Genomic DNA, 20,719 nt, shown 5'->3' on the forward strand with positions numbered 1-20,719 from the left:
CATGGCTTCTTATTAGATTTTCATAGCATTTATTCATGGAGAAGACAACATTAAAAACATTTTACTATGTAATTGGAGACAGCTGAAACAACATTGGAGAAACTATGAGGATAAAATGAAGTAACTGAAAGAAGGCTGAAGAGAGTTAATCGGGTACTAATTCATACGCAGACCATAAGCTGTGTCCTTTTCTGCTTATTGTATTGTGTTCTGAGGCGTAGTTGAAGTATCTGTCTTGGCTCCATCTCTTACGGTGCTATAAGAAAGGTCCATGATTGGAGGCCTCTTGTGAAATAAGGCTGCTCTGGATCTTCTTTGGTTTCACCCAACAACAAAGCCCATGAGCTCCTGTGGATTCTGATCTCCTCATCCCAACACCTGCTTGTTTCCAACATTGTGTTTCCAACATTATTACTGGATGATAGTTCTAATTATACAGATAAATTAGTTTCTACATTTAGTTCCTACATTAGTTCCTACGTTTTTTAGTGGCCCCAAATTCAACTGTTTCCTTCCCACAAAATTACTACTGATATGATTATTTCTATAAGATACTCTTGATGCATCAACTATACAAGTATATAAGAGTTTTAGAAAATTTTGTTGGACAAAAAATGCTCATGTGTTCACCAGTGTGAACAGTATAGGAACAGATAAACTACATTGTTGATGTTAAAGCTCCAATATATATTTTTAAATTTTGTTAGAACAAATAGATAAAAAGAATTTTGAAGTGCAAAGCAATCATGTGGTTTGTTTCTCCTAGTCATTTTGTCTCATTTCTGTAGATATATTTATATTTATATTTTTGTCTTTATATGAAATAAAATCAGACTACCTAATTTTTGTCCTAATACTTTTATCTCAATTACTCAATAACATATAATCTATATATTATTAAACTATTAAAGTGTTACACAATATTAATAAACTGCCTGTTTGTCTCCTCAGTCATACTTTTAAACTTCTAGATACCTCTATTTTCTTTCCTTTTATACCATACTTTTATGTACAGTTATCATTCAGTGCTTCTACCTCCTCATCTCCAAAATAATTCTCAACCTGCATATGACTTACCTTCCCTTAGAAGTCCTATGAAATTCCTCTCATTACAGTCACCCATTACTTGCTCGTTACAAGTTCCATTGGCTATGGTTATATTGCTTATGTCATCTACAACATCTGAAACAACTAGACATCCCATTATTTGTATATTTCTCCTCCTTTGGCCCATTCTACACTACTACCACATTATATCTTCATTCTCCCCCTAAATTCTTACACTTTTTCATTTTGGATTATTTCCAAGGCTTCTCTTTCTCTCTCTTCTATATAATTTTTATCTCATTTTTATCCGTTTTCTCTTTCACCATATCAACAAGCTCTCCTTAATAACTTCACCTAATAATTTGTCTACAACTACCCCAAATCCCATCCAGATTTCACCTGACTACCAAACTGTTGGACATTTCCATGTGGTTCTCCCTGTTCATCTGAATCTTATGAGATCTCCATCTTCTCACTGAATTTATCTTTATTTACCCCATTATGATTTTTCTTCTGTATTATTTGACTCAGGTAGTGGATTCCCCAAGCTTATGTATAAGATAGTACTCAAGTGAAATAACTACAGGAAATGAAATCAGTCTGTCAAACAGACATCTGTACTTCCATATTTCTTGCAGCATTATCCACAATAGCCAAGAAATGGGAACAACCTAAATGTCTACCAGTTAATTAACGAATAAAGAAAATGTGATACAGTACGGAATACTACATGTTCATTACAAAGTTTGAAACACTGGCATTTGAGACAATTTGGATAGAACTGGAGGTCATTACGTTAAGTTGAAGAAGCCAGACTAAAAAAAAAAAAAATACTGTGTGATGTCACTCATCTGTGGAATCTACAAATGTTGATCTGGTAGAAGTGAGAGTAGTACAGTGGTTTCTAGAGGCTATGGAGTACAGGAGGGAGAGATGGGAAGGGAAAGTTTGGTCAACAGACACTAAGTTGCAGTTAGATAGGAGAAGGAAATTGTGGTATGCTACTGCACAGTAGGGTGCCTTTAATAGTAATAATGTACTACTGTAGTAGTTATAATATACTAAATATATCAAGAAAGTTAAAAAAAGGATTTTGGATTTTTTTCTCTGAAATGATAAATGTTTTATGATTTTGATATGATTATTTTACTGTGAATATTATACAATGTGTACATGTACCAAAATATCAAGGGCATCATATAAATATATATCTTTATGTTAAATTTAACTAAATAAGGTGGTACCCAAATATTGGCAATTTTAACTGCATAAAATATAGCTTTAGTTTGAGTCACAGAATAAGGGAAAAAGAAATTGAGGATAAGTAGACTTTCTGAGTATATGATTATGGAGGTGGCATTTTTTAAACCACAACAGAGTCCAAATTATATAGAGGGTGCTAAAGTGAAAGAGATACCTTATCCTGAAAAGAAAGTAAATCAAATAATATAGAGCCTACAGCAGGTCATTCGGTGGACACTGATGAAGTATAGGGGATGGCCATTTCAAGGTGAGAAAGCAAACTGAGGCCTGGTGCAAAGTTCTCAGTAAATACAAAGGCATGTTCCTGAGGTGGTAGTTGACAGTGATGAAGATGGGGAGAATCAAGTACAGTGGGTGGCTGACACGTCACAGCCCGGGAGGGTAGTCTTGAAGCACTTGCACCCTTTGAATTTATTATGACATGTGGAGGGTCTAATTACTCACATAGTACTGCATTCTCACTTAGGGAAGCTAACAAACAAACAAAAAGATTATAGCAATCCCTGTGTGTTTGCTGTTGTATAGCTCACTGATGACATTGGCCTGGGAGGGGAATCATTTAAGGCTTGGTGTCTTGCTCCTGTTTGCATGTCTCATACTTAGGAAAAATTGTATAAGGAAATACATGGTAAGTGCCCTAAGCAGAAATATCTTCTTGGTATCAAAGAGTTTAACTTGTTTCTAGAATGACTTTTCTGTCTTGTATTCCAGGGACCAGATGGACCTCGTGGTGAAACAGGCCCTCCAGGACCCCAGGGCCCCCCTGGACCTCAAGGACCAAGTGGTCTGTCCATTCAAGGAATGCCTGTGAGTTGTGTGCAAACATTCAGAAGGGTTTCATCCACTTTTCCATGAGGTTAAAAAGAATGAACTTTTGTCTTCTGTGCTTTGATAGTGATCCTCAGTCCCTTTGAAAGTAATGATTGATTGAGAGCCTATTCTCCAGTTATGTCCTTAGCCACCTGGTTTGTTTTTCTTTTCGCTCATTGTTGGAGGTCTTTTAAATACAGGTGCGTGAGCAGGGAATAAGAATATCCACAAACTACAAATTTATGTGGAAGAAAAATATGGCTTACCATGTATAGCCTGTTTTCTTGTTTGGCTAAATTCTTAAGTAGAAAAGAACAAATGTTACACAAATTTAAGTTATTCGTTATTTATTTTTAGGAATTTTGGATGTACTTTAAGAAAGCCATTTATTCATGAGCCTAATTGCAGCTGCCATCACTGCGCAGTCCGTTGAGTGGGAGTTTTAGATTTAGATGGTGTATTTATAGAGTTAACATTCCTTTGAAGAGCTATTCTGAACCATTGAAGACAAGTGTAACTCCACTCACTGATTCTCATTAATCTTCTATAGGGATCTAAATTTAAATAGTAAAATAATAAAATATATAATAAAATAATAAGATATAAGCTTAAATAATAAAATCTGTCTCTAATTAATATTTGAAGGAATTCGATTAGATTTAAAGGAATCTGATTAGATTCCTTTAAACACATGTTTTTTTGTTTTTTTTTTTTTTTGGACAGGCAGAGTGGACAGTGAGAGAGAGAGACAGAGAGAAAGGTCTTCCTTTGCCGTTGGTTCACCCTCCAATGGCCGCCGCGGCCGGCGCACCGCGCTGATCCGATGGCAGGAGCCAGGAGCCAGGTGCTTTTCCTGGTCTCCCATGGGGTGCAGGGCCCAAGCACCTGGGCCATCCTCCACTGCACTCCCTGGCCACAGCAGAGAGCTGGCCTGGAAGAGGGGCAACCGGGACAGAATCCGGCGCCCCGACCGGGACTAGAACCTGGTGTGCCGGCGCCGCTAGGCGGAGGATTAGCCTAGTGAGCCGCGGTGCCGGCCTAAACACATGTTTTAGCAATCCATCTGAGATGGTATTTCTGTCTCGTTAGCTGAGAGTTTTCCCCTACAGAATTACTTTTATGTTTTAGAAAGTATCAGCATGCAAGTTTCTATAATCAAATGATTATAAATTATAAACATTTTGTTGAGGTGTTACTACTTTTTAGGTTTTGTGTTGGCTTTTCTATTCTTATATTCTACTCATGTTTTTTGAGCCAAAATAAAACCAAATCTACATAGGTATGATATTTTAAAATCTAAAGTATAAATAATATGGAAAAATCAACTCTCCTTCCCATGTATTTAGGGTATTTGCTTAGCGATGTTGGACTGTGTATTCTATGTTGAAACTATTCTGGTGTTTAATGTTCAGCTTCACAGGAATGTTTACATAAATGGCATAGCAAATGTGAGGAGTGAAATATGCTCTTTTGGATGTTAGTGTTAAAGCAATTTCATGTTGAAGCATATTCTACAAGTCAGAGCAGGGAGAAGAAAAGACTAAGAATTTGCTTGTGTGAACTTAACTCTCTGTACTTTTGGATATTCAGGGAATGCCAGGTGAAAAAGGAGAGAAAGGAGACACTGGCCTTCCTGGCCCACAGGTATTATTTTTTAATATTTTTCAGTCTAATGCTATTATTGGCTCTAGAGTTTTGCCAAGGAAAAGAGGCTGTAGTTTCTGAAGTCAGCTGTGATTCTGGTAACGAATGGTTTCCATATTAAAGACTGTGTGCCTGTATTCATTTACCTTAAGCCCCATACGAGACCCACACTGATGCTCTGCAGGAAAGCTCCAGTGCGCCCTGGGGTTGGGATAGTGGTGCTAAGGTTCTCTTCCGTGGATAACTTTCAGGACTGAATTCTATCTAAGTCATCAAGGTTCACCATTTTGCTTATAGCCTTGTTTGGAGGCTTTGACTTGTTTCAGGGAAGCTGAATGAAACTGACTGCTTTCTGTGAATCTGAATTTTCATTTGTCTTCTACCTAGGGTATCCCAGGAGGCATAGGTTCACCTGGACGTGATGGCTCACCAGGCCAGAGGGTAAGGACCCACCCAAGGATGGTTCTGATTGCTCCTTAGCAAAGTAGACTTCTCATCCAGTCTCTATTGGCTGTTGGCAGTTTCCACGTTGGGAAGTCAAGCCAGTTTCTGTATTTTGTTTTCTCCTGTCTAGCTACATTATACCTACCCTGTATCCGTTTTCCTTCAGTAAAAATATCCTGTGTCCATTACTTTCATCAAAACCTGGAAACTTTCATCAGACCTTCCAGACTACCATGGCGCTTTCTGAATGTTCTCATTATGTGAATATGGTTCTTCTGAATTTGGGCCACTGATTTAGATTTTTCTAATTCTTTCAAATTCTTACATCATGAGGCCAAAGGAAATCAAGAATTATGTGAGTTAAAATTTAAGTAGAATGAATGTCTTTACATAGAATCTCTATTTATTTAGTGTACTTCATTTATCTGTTCTTTTAACCTGTTCAAGTCATCAGCAATAATATCAAGCATAAATATGGTCAGGGATGGATAAGCTAGCATCTAGCATTGAGTTGACAAAGTTTTCTGAGTCAGGTTGGAGCCTCTTGTTTTCAAAGAATTTACAGTTTACTGAGAGGAAATATAACTTAAATGAGAAACTCTATTACGTGCTATAATGGGGGCAAAGCCCTATGAGAACACAAAGAAGGGATAACCAAGCCAGACTCGGAAGATTGTGGAGTGCTTCCCAAAGGAGTTACCGTCTAAGCCGAGTCTTCACGGAAAGAGGGAACAAAGCCAGGAAGGTGAGGAAAGGAAAGCTATCACAGAGAATAACATACAAAAGAGGAGCCATGAAGAGAAGGTGGGACGTTTCCTGTGTTGTACATGGTTTAGTGTGGCTGAAGATCAGAGTGCAATGTGCGTGTGTGTGTGTGTGCGCACTCACACACTCATACACGTGTATGCATGTATTGCTCAGATAGGAGAAGGTTGTCAAGAGAGAAAACTGGAGAGGTAAGCACAAATTCACTAAAAGCATCTGTTTTTTTCCAGGTTGAGGATTTTGAAAGCAATAGGAAATCATTAAATTTTCTGCAAGTAAAAAAAAAAAACCTAATCTTATCATTTAAACCTTCACTGATTTAGACATATGAGCAGTTCTACATTTTCTCTTAAGACCGAGTTACATAGAGTGACAACCTCTTAGATCCAATCTAATTAAGGACAACACAGTTGGCATTTCCTGATGTTTCTGGTACAGCTTACCCGCTAGGTCAGCAAACAGTTGCCTAGAAGACTCATTTTTCTATTCAAACACCGTCTGTCTTTAGCTCAGGGTAACTATACTGCCTAGGAATAGGAACTGTTTTTCCTATAGAAATGTGGATGTGGGGTCTTAAATCCTTTCCACTTTTTTTTTTTTTTAATTTTACACCAAACTTTGATTTGCTTAAAATCTCAGTGTAGTTTCTGTTCATCAAATGGAACTTTTCTGTAAAACATGGTTAGATAAATGAAACTGAAAAAGGCCTTTTTTACTTTCTATAAAAGTTAGATTATTGTAAAGCTCTTGTATATGTGGAAGGAGTATGTAGCAGTATTTATGTTTCTTGGCAAAGGGCTTCGGCCAAGATCCTGTGTGGTTACACACCTAGATTCTTTCCTGATTCCTGACATTCTGAAAACAGCAATTCTGGAGATTTGGTTCAGTGAGTTTATTTGATTTACCTATGCATGGAGTCCAGTCTTGGCAAAGAACTCCAAAATCAAAAATGTTGGATTAGTGTTTGGATCATTTGGTTTTAGAATTCTTTCTTTTGAAGCCAATATACCAGCCTGACCCTTACATAAATATTTTGCTGTGCCTACAAATGTGTTGTGTTCTTCTATAGAATAAAAAGCAGTAGGGCTATAAGAAACTGACGAGATAGCTGTGTCTGGATTTAAATTTTCCTTATCTCAATATGGAACTAAAACATTCAGGGTGCATCTGATTCTTTTGAAAACTTTTGGGATGGAAAGACACTTTCTTTTTTTTAATCTGGGCTTAGAGGATACTCATTCCTTATAGAACCATATTTTTTTATAAAAGAAAAAATATTTTATGAATCATTTGATTGTTTTAGAAAAGATATTTGATGGCAGTGCTATTCCAGTGTATGTCTCAAGGGAATGTCGTTCACATGGGGTAAAACACAGTGATGCCCTGGAATGGTGCAATATGGCTGCCTTGCTTGAGAGAAGAGGTGTGTGTGTGTGTGTGTGTGTGTGTGTGTGTATCACTCAGCCATATCCTAATTGATCACATACAATGTGCCATGTATTATGCTCAGCCTGGAAAGAATTGTCCTTTTTTAAGATTCATTTATTTATTTGAAAGTCAGAGTACCAGAGAAGGAGAGAGAGAGAGAGAGAGAGATTGTCCCTCTGCTTGTTCACTCCACAAATGGCCACAATGATCAGGGCTGAGAAAGACCAAAGCCAGAAGCCAAGAACTTTATCTGTGTCTCTCATGTGGGTACAGGGGCCAATGATGTGGGCTATCTTCTACTGCTTTCCCAGGAGCATTAGCAGGGAGCTGGAATGGAAGTGGAGCAGCCAGGACTCAAACCAGTTGCCCATATGGGATGCTGGCACTGCAGACAGCAGCTTAATCTGCTGCGCCACAGTGCCAGCCGCGAGAGTTGTCCCTTATTGCCTGGAGAGAAGAATCTAGAAGAGGAGAACATTTCAGTAATTAAGAAGGCAAATTGTAGATCATTTGCCAAGGAGAAATGGAAGGATGCCATGGAGTCCAAAGGGTGCTTATTCCCCTGGACCAGGAAAGCCAATGAGTCTTCTCAGAGAAAGAAGTCAGGCAGGGTAGGTGAAAACAGTTGCTTAACTGGTTCTGATCTTCTGAGTCGAGTGATCTGGGGGCTTAAGGATAGAGAAGATCTGAAACAACTAGATAGTTACTTAGCAGGGCCATAACGGGGGAGGCCCAAGACCTGCTTTCATGGTAGACAGATATGGGCCATGGAGCATCCTGCAAGACGGCTCCATTGGAGGTCTAGTCTCTCTGGTTAGGTGGTAGGAGAGGAGGAACTGCTGAATGGGTACCAAGGACAAACACCTCATGATTATTCCTGTTTTGCCTCAGGACATCCAGAAAGGCAAGGCTTCATTGAGAGAAACATAATAAAAACAACAGCAATTACAACCATGCCATAAAAGAGCTTGGAGGTGAACAGAGGAGGATGCGACACTACAAAATGCATGGGTAGCCACTTCCAGAAAGCTCTGCAGTTCAGCTTGACTTTCTAGGGAATCGGGAAAGCAGAACTATGTTTTTTCTTCGTTTTGAGCACTTAAATATCTTGATGTTGCTGGGTCTACATTTCTCTTGATCATGAGTGAGTAAAACCTACTGTAGGCAGAGGAGGCTGCAGTATTTGTGACGATGTTCAATCAGCGCTTCTAATTCCCCAGACTGAAGAGCCAGTGAGTGAGGTGTGCGATTCCTTACTGCTCCTTCCCTCTTTTTCATCTTTGCCTGCTCGTACTGACAGCTGAGAACTAATGCCCAAACCTGCCATCAGCTGGACAAGTGGAAGGTTAGCACTGAAGATAGTGCCAATGATACCTCTGAATTTGGCCTGGAAGGAGGGAGACCTTCACAAATAGTAATAATTGAAAAGATGGAATAAGTCCTCTTCTGGTGTTTCTGGCTTATTCTGTCTTTTCCCAAGGGGAACTTGTGACTCTTGGAGGCAGCTCTTATTCAGCTCTGGGCTTGAGGCCATAAGCAAGTCCAGCAAAAGCTGGATTTCTTCACTGAACAAGTTCCTGTCCCTCCTGGGAAGCCAAAGGACCGCAGCGCAGGTTCACACTTTAAAAAGCAACAGTGAACACTCAGGTTGGAAAGCGAATGTCTTTAGGCATCCACTTTTCCTTCTGAGCCCTTCCAACCAAAAGATTCTGGTCTCCTCTTTCGTGTTCACTGTGGATCTTGTCACCTCCCTCTTGCTTCATTTCTTTTCTTTTCTTGGTATCTGTAAGCTCGGGGCCTAGTAGGTGATTTTTGAACTCTTCTGATGGAAAGTGGATTTGTCCTCAGTAGACATCCTGGTGGTCCTTAGAGAAACCATAGAGGAGATACAGAGTCAGAGAGAGAGAACTGACAGCAAAAGAAAGAAAAAGAAAATTCAACAGTTTTTCTAGTTGAGGATCACTTATATCGAAGACTACCAGTAGAAATGTTCAAATTGTTTGTTTTCCAATTCTTTTTTTTTACCTTTTATTTAGTAAATATAAATTTCCAAAGTACAGTTTATGGATTACAATGGCTTTCCTCCCCCCATAACTTCCCTCCCACTCGCACCCCTCCCATCTCCCGCTCCCTCTCCTATTCCATTCACATCAAGATTCATTTTCGATTCTCTTTATATACAGAAGATCGATTTAGTATATATTAAGTAAAGATTTCATCAGTTTGCACCCACACAGAAACACAAAGTGTAAAATACTGTTTCAGTACTAGTTATAGCATTACTTCACATTGGACAACACATTAAGGACAGATCCCACATGAGGAGTAAGTACACAGTGACTCCTGTTGTTGACTTAACAAATTGACACTCTTGTTTATGGCATCAGTAATCACCCTAGGCTCTAGTCATGAGTTGCCAAGGTTATGGAAGCCTTCTCACTAGTCCAAGTGATCAATTTCAGTTCACAATTGATCACACTGATAGGTCTAAGAGTCAAAGGGATCACACAAACAACACTAGTGTCTGCTAATACTAATTGATAGAATAAAAAAGGGAGAGAACAATCCAACATGGGAAGCAGGATACACAGCAGACTCATAGAATGGCACATGTCCTAAACAGCACTCTGGCCTCAGAATTAGTCCTTAAGGCATGCGGATCTGGCTGAAGAGCCCATGAGAGTATTTTAGGCAAGGAAAGCCAAGACACTCTGGGAAAAAAAAAAAAAACACTAAATACACTAAATGAAAGATCTCTGTGAGTGAGATCCTAGTGGAAAGAACGGGGCCATCAAAGAAGGAGGTACCTTTCTCTGAGGGGAGGAGAGAATTTCCACTTTGACTATGACCCTGTCTGAATAAGATCGAAGTCAGCGAACTGTTTTCCAATTCTTAAGATGGTTATATAAAATGTCAAAGAAACAAGAAATGAAAATGACAAGGAGGTATATTTCTATGACATCTGAAAGATAGTGATGCCCCTGTGGTGCACAGTACATTCATTTTTAAGATCCAAGTAGACTTAATTTGGAATGTTTCCTTCCCTCATGCCACAACCACAGCCTTCCTGTCTCATGTATAAAAGATGAAATACTTAAACAATTTCCTGCATCTGAATCCTGCAGAACTTGTGAGGGTATTGGGATGCAAGTTGGCCCTGTGGTGAATGGCCTATACTTTGCTTAGTCAGACCTGAGTTTCAACCCTGGACATGTGACATTGGTTCAACAAATGTTTCTAAGACTCACTTTTCTTAGTTGTAGGGTAAAAAAAAAAATTGACTCCTTGGGGTTGTTCTGAAGATTAATCCATATAAAGCATTTCTACAAAGAGTTCATTTTTAGCTAGCATTATCAGTATTTACTATTCTCTAGGAAAATCCTAATGAGTTAGGATATTTTCTATTTATAATGCCTATAATTGATATAAGATGTCTTGAAAGATTATAAAGCAAAGCAGAGAAGTCTAAAGAGAAAGTAAGTGAATTCTACCTTGAAAGGACACTTGAAATTTACTTCTTTATTTATATGCGTGGCTTTGATGTTACACAAAGGCCATATTGTGATGAATGATCCTGTCTCATCAAAGGTGAATTAGACTTAAAAGAATATACTTGAGAAATTGAACTTGACTCACCTCTCTAGATTTAATTCCTATTATAAATGTAAAGCAGTGATGAGAGATCCATAACCAATATTTTGTGGAATATTAAGGTCTGTGATAATTATCCCTCACAGCATCTTCCTCATAAGAGAGGAAATGTAATACACCTTCAAAAACTTGGTGGAAAGAATGAATTAATTTTCTTCTTTGTGGGTCTGCATGGATTTTCATAAAATCCCAGGAAAACTTTCTCCTAGTCAGCCAGAGTGATGATAGTGTATGCAATTAGGATTTGGCAGATTAACTTAAGAAACTAGCAATGACTACCATTTTTATCGAATATGCGCTTTAAAAATGTTAGGTTTTCTAACCTGCAGGATAACCAGGAATATGAGTTACTGTTACCCTAATTTTACAAGGAACCTGAAACTCACCAAGTTGTTGGAACTATAAAATGCCACACAGAAACTGTAGGAGCCAGCATTCTAATCCAACACTACTCTCTTTCTCTCTACCAAATAATGTTAATAAAGATTGCTGGGAGATTTTGTGACTGTGCAAAATCTTCCACAAAGGAGATATTTATTAAAAAGCGGGACTTGATGCTAAAGATGTCTTACCCAGCATTTTGGGCAGTAGGATCCTAGTTTCTTAAGTAAATATTGACACTACACCCATAAATTGTTTTCTTTGATCACTTTCCACCTTTACATGGAGAACGGCATATCTACACACTTCTGAGAAGACAACAACGGCTGGGTCATTTTGTTCTGTGTTATCACTGGCTTTAAAGGTGCTGTTGCTGTTGGGGCACAGACGTGATGCAAACAATAACATCTGAGTTGTACTCTGGCTCCTATACTGCTGGATCCTAAACAGGGCAGATTTTTTTTATAGTTCTTTTTTTCCACAGAAACCTTTTATTTAAGCTATACAAACTTCATACATTACATAAATAGACATTTAGAAACACAGCGATTCTTCCAACCCTACCCTCCCTCCTACCCTGATACCATCCCTCCTCTTCCTTCTCCTATTTCCATTTTAGTTTTTTACTAAGATCTATTTTTAATTAACTTTATACACTTACAATTAAGCAACTTAAACCATCACCTTGTTTGATGTTTTGCTTTTTTTTTTTAAGATTTTTATTTATTTATTTTAGAGACAGAGTTACAGAGGGAAGGAGAGACACAGAAAGGTCTTCCATCTGCTCTTCACTCCCCAGATGGCCGCAATGGCCAGAGCTGGGCTGATCAGAAGCCAGGAGCAAGAAGCTTCTTCCTGGTCTTCCACCGGGTGCAGAGGCCTAAGTGGTTGGGCCATCTTCTGCTTTCCCAGGTACATTAACAGGGAGCTGGATCAAAAGTGGAGCAGCCAGAACAGGAACTGGCACCCATATGGGATGCCTGTCTTTAGGTAGAGGCTTAGCCCACTACACCCAGCCATAGCCCCTTGCTTTATTTTTTTAATGTTAATACAGATTCCTGGAATTCATTCTCAGAAATACACATATCAAAGATTTTAAGCGTAACTTAGAAATGTACAGTCTAAAAACTGCTCAGTGATTGTGATAACTAGCCAGCTTATAGAATTGCTGCAATACAATAGGGTACTACACAAACTTTCTGGAAAAGGGAAATTAAAAGCTAAATTCATTTTGGGTGCAAAAAAATTGAAATCCTTGTATAGTTTTTGATGATATGCATTTTTCATTAACTTCTTAAAGACTCTGCATATATTGTAGGAGTCCTAGTATATGTTAAAGTAATTCTTTGACAGAATATTGCTAATATTTTGTGACTGAATTCTTTGAAGTTATCGCTGAAGACTAAAAATATACACGTTGACTTTTATACATCTATTTAAATTATGTGTAAAAGTGTACATGTTTAAAATTGTGTGTTATATATATGAATATTTATGTATACATTTTTGAGTGTGTGTTTATATCACTAAAAATTCTCAGGCGAACCAACTGGTATCATCCATAGGGATTAATCTTGGATCTCCAGCCTGGACCAGTGTGCAGTCTGTGGCTTTTTGCTACTTGGCCTCTTAATCTGGTGGCGGTTCTTAATTCTTAGCTGCAAATAGCGGCCTTATTTCTTATGGCTGACTGCCACACTGCTCCACTCTCAGGAGGTCTAGGCCTCACCACAAGGTTGAAATTGTACTTCAGGGGTTTCTTCAAGCATTTTTCCAACCCTCATGTATGTGTGTCTGTCCCCTTTCAACAATCTCATCAGGTATCAGCTGCTTACGGATCCCGTTATACCCGAGTGCAGTGTTCGTTGGAGAACCTTAATAATTGTCCATATTCCAGAATCTTAAGGCTAGTATGATTTACCACTGCAGAATTCAAAGAAGCCATGGATGATGAATAGCTATGTCACTATTTCTGGTAGCTACATAAACCTAGGTGTGCCAGCTTTTGACTTTAATTTCAGCTCAATATTACTTGTGAGTAGGGGGATTTCATCCTTTAGGTATAGTAGGCACAGTACCTGGAGACTACAAAAAGTATTAAGAGCCAACTAAAAAAAATGCTTAAGACTGAAAAAAGCATCTATAATATGTATTTTCTCTAGCATAAGGAAAAGAAACTGAAAAAATGTAAATGAATAAATGTTTTTTAAATGTGTATAGAACATACGCTTTGCGAATTTTAGTCATAGTTATATTTATTGTTCATTCAAATATTAGTGATTCTGAAAGCAAATTGTAGATTAAATTTTGTTTTGCTGCTAAATCATAACCTGTAATAACTTAATAAATTGCTCATAGCCAAATGTTTTCACAAGGAAATTATAAAAATTCTTTTAAGTTTTTATAGCAAAAATTATTTTTAATGTGGGCTGTGGGTCTGTATTAATATTTTCAAGTGGAAATAGTGAAAAGGAAACAAATACCTGTAGATATTCATATGATAAAACTTCACTGTGAGCAGCTGATTTTATGTACTTTACAAAACATTTACTTGGCTGAAGTGAATTTCTCTAATATGCTGTATTTGCTTTTATGCTATTGTTTAACCTATTTCCTAATATTCAATCTGCATTCCTTAAAGTTTGTTTTTCCCCCAGAAACCTTTAATTTAACCTATATAAACTTCATGCATTTCATAAATTCAAATTTAGGAACATAGTGATTCTTCACTCCTACACTGCCTCCCACTCACACTCCCACCCTTCTTCCTCCTCCCTCTCCTATTCCCATTCTTATTTGTTACTAAGATCTATTTTCAACTAACTTTATACACTCTTTAGAAGTAAAGAGTTCAACAAATAGTATTTAAAAAAAGTTCTTCAACAGTCTAAACAAGGGCTGTTCAAAGTCATCACATCTCAAAGTGTCAATTTCACTTCTATAGATTACATTTTAGGTGCTCTATTAGCACAGATCAGGGAGAACATATGGTACTTGTTGTTTTGGGACTGGCTTATTTCACTAAGTATGATGTTTTCCAATTGCATCTAATTTGTTGCAATTGACAGGATTTAATTTTTTTTACCACTGTGTAGTATTCCATGGTATACATATCCCATAATTTCTTTATCCATTCTTCAGTTGACAGACATTTGTGTTTATTCCATATCTTAGCTACTTTGAGTTGAGCTGCAATAAAGTTTCTGAATTTTATGCGGATACTTAATTCATAAGCACCCAGCTCAAATTGGCTCCTTGATGTGATAATTTTACAATAGAAAGTTTTGGGAAATGCAAATGCAGTTTTAACATACTGAAAAATGTTCAGTGAACATTGACTATAGATAAATCGAATCATAAAACTAGAATTTGGAGTCAATTATTTTACACCATAAGATGCAGCCATTTTACAAAATTTTGTCCACCAAATTTGTTGTTTTCCTATTAAAAAGCTGCTTCTGCTGATACTTGTCCTGAGATGAAGAGGGGGAGAAAGGGTGTGAGCCCTGCCCTTGTAAGAGCTGACCAACCTGCCCTTGCTGGGCAGTGGGCTGGTACTGAGTGTTGTATGCATAGGGAGATCATTGCAGAGAGCTGTTTGTCAGGTCCGTGCTGCTATGACAGACGCTCTGGAAGATTTACCGTCCTCCATGGCGGGCTGTGTGTGGTTTTGCAGTGGCATGTGAACAATGCAGTTGTCCTACTATTTAGTCTGTTTCATGCTGCTGTAAGAGAACACCTGAGATCTGGTAATTCATAAAGAACAGAAATTTATTGTTTCATAGTTTTGGAAGTGGCAAAGTGCAAGACTGAGGGGTTGCAGCTGTTGAGGGCCTTCTTGCTGTAATAACGTGGCAGAAGGCATTCATGGCCAGAGATAAAAAGATAACGCAAACTTGCTTTTGTAGTGAAACTACTCCTGTGATGACATTAATCCACTGATTCTGCTCCTAGGAAAGTACCCATAGATTGTATTGGGTTGAAACATTACTATAGTTGTAATGATCTGGGACTGTTTTAAAATTGAATGCATTTTTTAAGATTTATTTATGTATTTACTTAGAAGTCAGAGTTACACAGAGAGAGAAGGAGAGGCAGAGAAGTGGTCCTCCATCCGCTGGTTCACTCCCCAGATGGCCGCAATGGTTGGAGCTGCGCCGATCTGAAGCCAGGAGCCAGGAGCCTCCTCCGGGTCTCCCACATGGGTGCAGGGGCCCAAGTTGGGCCATCTTCTACTGCTTTCCCAGGCCATAACAGAGAGCTGGATCAGAAATGGAGCAGCCAGGACTAGAACTGGTGCCCATATGGGATGCCGGTGCTTCAGGCCAGGTGCTGCAGCGCCGGCCCCTAAAATTGAATGCATTTTAGTGAAATTGACATCTTTTCATTTGATTGTCATTTATAACCCTTCACTCTATTCCTGATGAACTAAGGTCTTTTTACATTTTATTTGTTGAACTCTGGATTTAAAGATATATTTATTTATTTGAAAGGCAGAGTTATAGAGAGAGGAAGATAAAGAGAGAGACACACACACACAGAAAGGGGGAGAGAGAGAATCTTCCATCAACTGGTTCACTCCCTAAATGGCCACAACAGCTGGAGCTAGGTCAATCCAAGGAGCCAAGAGTTTCTTCAGGGTCTCCAAGTGGGTGCAGAGGCCCATGTTGGGCTATCTTCCACTGCTTTCCCTGGCACATTAACAGGGAGGTGGATTAGAAGTGGAGTAGCCAGGACTTGAACCAGCGACAATATGGGATGTTGACATCGTAGGCCACAGCTTTACCCGTTACATCACAACACTGGCCCCCAATGTTTTTTTTTAACTTTTATTTAATAAATATAAATTTCCAAAGTACAGCTTTTGGATTACAGTGGCTCCCCCCAATAACTTCCCTCCCACCCACAACCCTCCCATCTCCCACTCCCTCTCCCATTCCATTCACATCAGGATTCATTTTCAATTTCTTTATGTACAGAAGATCAATTTAGTGTATATTAAGTAAAGATTTCATCAGTTTGCACCCACACAGAAACACAAAGTGTAAAGTGCTGTTTGAGTACTAGCTATAGCATTAATTCACATTGAACAACACATTAAGGACAGAGATCCTACATGAGGAGTAAGTGCACAGTGACTCCTGTTATTGATTTAACAATTGACACTCTTGTTTATGGTGTCAGTAATCACCCAAGGCCCTTATCATGAGTTGCCAAGGCTATGGAAGCCTTTTGAGTTTGCCAACTCCAATCTTTAGACAAGGTCATATTCAAAGTGGAAGTTCTCTCCTCCGTTCAGAGAAAGGTACCTCCTTCTTTGATGCCCCATTCTTTCCACTGGGATCTCACTCGCAGAGATCTTTCATTTAGGTTTTTTATTTTATTTATTTATTTATTTTTGCCAGAGTATCTTGGCTTTCCATGCCTAAAATACTCTAATGGGCTTTTCATCCAGATCCAAGTGCCTTAAGGGCTGATTCTGAGGCCAGAGTGCTGTTTAGGACATGTGCCATTCTATGAGTCTGCTGTGTACCCTGCTTCCCATGTTGGATTGTTCTCTCCCTTTTTTATTCTATCAATTAGTATTAGTAGACACTAGTGTTGTTTGTGTGATCCCTTTGACTCTTAGACCTATCAGTGTGATCAATTGTGAACTGAAACTGATCACTTTGACTAGTGAGATGGCATTGGTACATGCCACCTTGATGGGATTGTATTGGAATCCCCTGGCATGTTTCTAACTCCACCATTTGGGGCAAGTCCGATTGAGCATGTCCCAAATTGTACATCTCCTCCCTCTCTTATTCCCACTCTTATATTTAACAGGGATCACTTTTCAGTCAAATTTAAACACCTAAGAATAATTGTGTGTTAATTACAGAGTTCAACCAATAGTATTAAGTAGAACAAAAAAAAATACTAAAAGGGATAAAGTACTAAGTTGTTCATCAACAGTCAGGACAAGGGCTGATCAAGTCACTGTTTCTCATGGTGTCCATTTTACTTCAAGAGGTTTCCTTTTTGGTGCTCGGTTAGTTGTCACCGATCAGGGAGAACATATGATATTTGTCCCTTTGGGACTGGCTTAAAACGCACCCGATCTCGTCTGATCTCGGGAGCTAAACAGGGTCGGACCTGGTTAGTACTTGGATGGGAGACCCCAGTGTTTTTTAAAATGTCTATTCATTCTATTTGCAATGTGGAGTTATGGGATGGGGTATTGAGAAACAGAGAGGAACCCTTTATCTAATGGAGCATTAAGCATTTGACTACAATGTGAATTAAAAATGTTATCACAAAAATAAAAAAAATTAAAAGGGCTTATTGGAATGAAATTACAGCTTCCCAGGGTACATGACTCCCAATACGTTTCCTACTTCCTTGCTGAGGGTTCAAAGGCAAGGAGGAATGACACCAGCTTTTCCTCCTGCCGCCTATACATTTCCACAGCTGCAATTAACACTTACTTATTCAAAGTGATAAGCAGAGCACTTTTTCCAGGCATCTCTAGTTTTATTCCTGTTAAGCATTTATTAGTATCTATTTTGTGTCTGTGGTGTGCTAGTAAGCTGTCAGGATTGTAACAGCGAATAAAACACGATTTTTGTCCTGAAAGAAGAAAAAAAAATTCAGCCTCTGAAGATGCTCTGTGTGGAGAAGATCATAGAATGAACATTTATCCAGCCTCTTGGTTTGATCTGATCTCACTAAAACACTATCTCCACTGACAAATTAAGCTCACTCACACTGTCTTCCCATCCACGGGCCTCCATGTGGTGTCCATAGATCAAGTTGTTCACAGAAGTATGCTGATACTGCCATCGCAGATGAGAGCACTGACAGATGGTTCCTTTTAAGAGCTTCTTTCCAGGGATGCAGAGAGAAGAGTAAATGTGTTATTTCCTGCTGATTTTCCTTGAAACTACAATTTTCTGTAGCTTTCTTTGAAGAAAATATGTGATAGTTTGATTCCCTCAGAGTAAATCTGCCCTTGTTTGTTTCTGAAATGTTCCCCCTCTGGAAGCAGCCTGGAAAGCAGTCAAGGAAGATTCCAGCAGCAGTGCTGTGGTTCGATTGTTAGGCAATAGTCTTGGCCGTGTGTCATGGGTGGGATCACTCGCAGTGTATGTGAACTTCCTATGCAGTACTGGAAGTTAAGTCATTGAATATGTGTCCAGAGTTCATTTCTCTTATGTGAATTTCATCTAAGAAATAATACATTAGTAGTTTGTCTTTTTAATGATTAGATTCCCTAAACTTTCCTGGTCCTAGGCTAATCCTCCACCTTGCGGCGCCAGTACACCGGGTTCTAGTCCCGGTTGCCCCTCTTCCAGGCCAGCTCTCTGCTGTGGCCAGGGAGTGCAGTGGAGGATGGCCCAAGTGCTTGGGCCCTGCACCCCATGGGAGACCAGGATAAGTACCTGGCTGCTGCCATCGGATCAGCGTGGTGCGCCGGCTTCAGCGTGCAGGCCACGGCGGCCATTGGAGGGTGAACCAACAGCAAAGGAAGACCTTTCTCTCTCTCTCTCTCTCTCTCTCACTGTCCACTCTGTCAAAAAAAAAGGAGGGGGGGGAGTTGATCTGAATGAGTTCTAATGTCTTGTCCATTTCTTACATCTTCTGAATTTGTGTGACTTTTTTTAAAAAATTTATTTGAAATAGAGTTACAGTGAGGCAGAGGCAGAGGGAGAGAGACAGAAGTCTTCCATCTGCTGGTTCACTCCCCAGATGGCCACAATGGCTGGAGCTGTGCCAATTGAAAGCCAGGAGCCAAGAGCTTCTTCCAGGTCTCTCACACGGGTGTAGGGGCCCAAAGACTTGGGACATCTTCTATGCTTTCCCAGTCCATAGCAGAGAGCTGGATCATAAGAGGAGCATCCGGGACTCGAACTGGTGCTCATATGGGATTCTGACACTGCAGGCAGCAGCTTTACCTGCTATGCCACAGCGCCAGCCCCTTGGACATACTATCTTTAAATTCTGTTTAAAATAATTTCTTTAGGTATTAATTTTTGTTGTTAGCAGGTCCAAGAAAAGGTGTGTGTGTGTGTACGTGTGTGTCCGTGTCTCTGTGACAATCTGTATTTTATCAAGGTTCATCATTGTAGCTTTCTCAGACTTAATATTCTTGATTAATGTTAACAGAATTAATAAAAAAAAAACAGATAACTGCTACAATAAACAACCCTAAAATCTCAGTGATTTAATACAATAGACTAGAGTCTTTGTTTTCAATACCCAGTCTCTAAATTCAGTACTTTCACCTTCAATACCCTGTCTCTAAAATTGCTACAGTAAGGAAAAAGAAAGTGGAGATTCACTCACAAGAAATTTTGTGAACCAGAACTAGAACTGACCACTTTTCCATTGGCCAGAACTCAACCACTCCAACAGAACTATGATGTGGTGGCCAAACATAGCCAAGCACTGTGTCCAGGCAGAAATGGAAAGCTGCACGCATCAGTGAGCTCTAGGGTCCTTGGCCTTATCTGGTTTTCTGACTCCTTTGTATTCTGAGGTTGAGCAGTTGACCTGAGGGCCTTGCTGACCAATGCTTTTCCTACACACTCATCCCGTCTCTGTCTTGTACCACCTCACACTGTTTCTTGCCAATCATGCAACATTTCTTTTCACTCAGCCTCAACTACTTCCTGTCTTTGAGGAGAGGAGCCCTAAGAAGAGGACTCTTCATGAGTAAGATAGGTGGGAAACATAGCTTACTGAAACATAGCTAGAAGAGGTTGGCTCTAGTTGGTTTGAGTTAAGAAATGATTATTCCAATAGGAGATGAATCCCATGGTGAAAATTCTGTTTCTTCCTATAGAAGGCGATCATTTGAACAAAAATTTTATGAAGCTGTTATAAAATTTAGATAGAAAATCCTCCTATATGTTAACTGCTTTGGAAAGTCCAATTAATAGCAATTAAGAACTATAACCATTTAAAAATGAGTCATTCCAGCTGTTTCATATTTTTTAATGTTCATTTAAGAATAAAACACATATATCCCATAATTTAGGAAGATGTTTTTAAAAGGAGAACATTTGCTTTCTGTCTTAAACTCTTCCAGCATGGAATGGAAAATGATTATGTAGCTATTTGTAATCCAAGGAAGACAGCCATTCGACAAACCTGTCCAAAGTCAAAACTATCATGCAACAGGAAGCACCCTATATTCTTCCCAGCCTGTTCCTGAAGAGTCTCATGGTTTCTGATAGTGTTGTACTCACAATGCATAGATTTCGGTGACAAGGATTCCTTGCGCAAGACTCTCTTAGGCTATGAA

General features: G+C 39.1%; 1 protein-coding gene across 7 annotated transcripts in view; it reads left to right on the forward strand.

The window, feature by feature from the left end:
* The window catches only part of COL14A1 (collagen type XIV alpha 1 chain), a 253,291-nt gene that overhangs the window by 187,843 nt on the left and 44,729 nt on the right, over positions 1–20,719 (forward strand). For all 7 annotated transcript variants that reach the window (XM_008255863.5, XM_002710753.6, XM_070075442.2 and 4 more), the window contains exons 38-40: positions 3,022–3,117; positions 4,711–4,764; positions 5,152–5,205. In XM_008255863.5, the coding sequence (XP_008254085.3) occupies positions 3,022–3,117; positions 4,711–4,764; positions 5,152–5,205 (204 nt within the window). The remainder of the gene's footprint in view (positions 1–3,021; positions 3,118–4,710; positions 4,765–5,151; positions 5,206–20,719) is intronic.

The sequence above is a fragment of the Oryctolagus cuniculus genome, chromosome 6, assembly GCF_051225735.1.
Source record: "Oryctolagus cuniculus isolate XC-2025 breed Fujian yellow rabbit chromosome 6, ASM5122573v1, whole genome shotgun sequence".
Taxonomy (NCBI): domain Eukaryota; kingdom Metazoa; phylum Chordata; class Mammalia; order Lagomorpha; family Leporidae; genus Oryctolagus; species Oryctolagus cuniculus.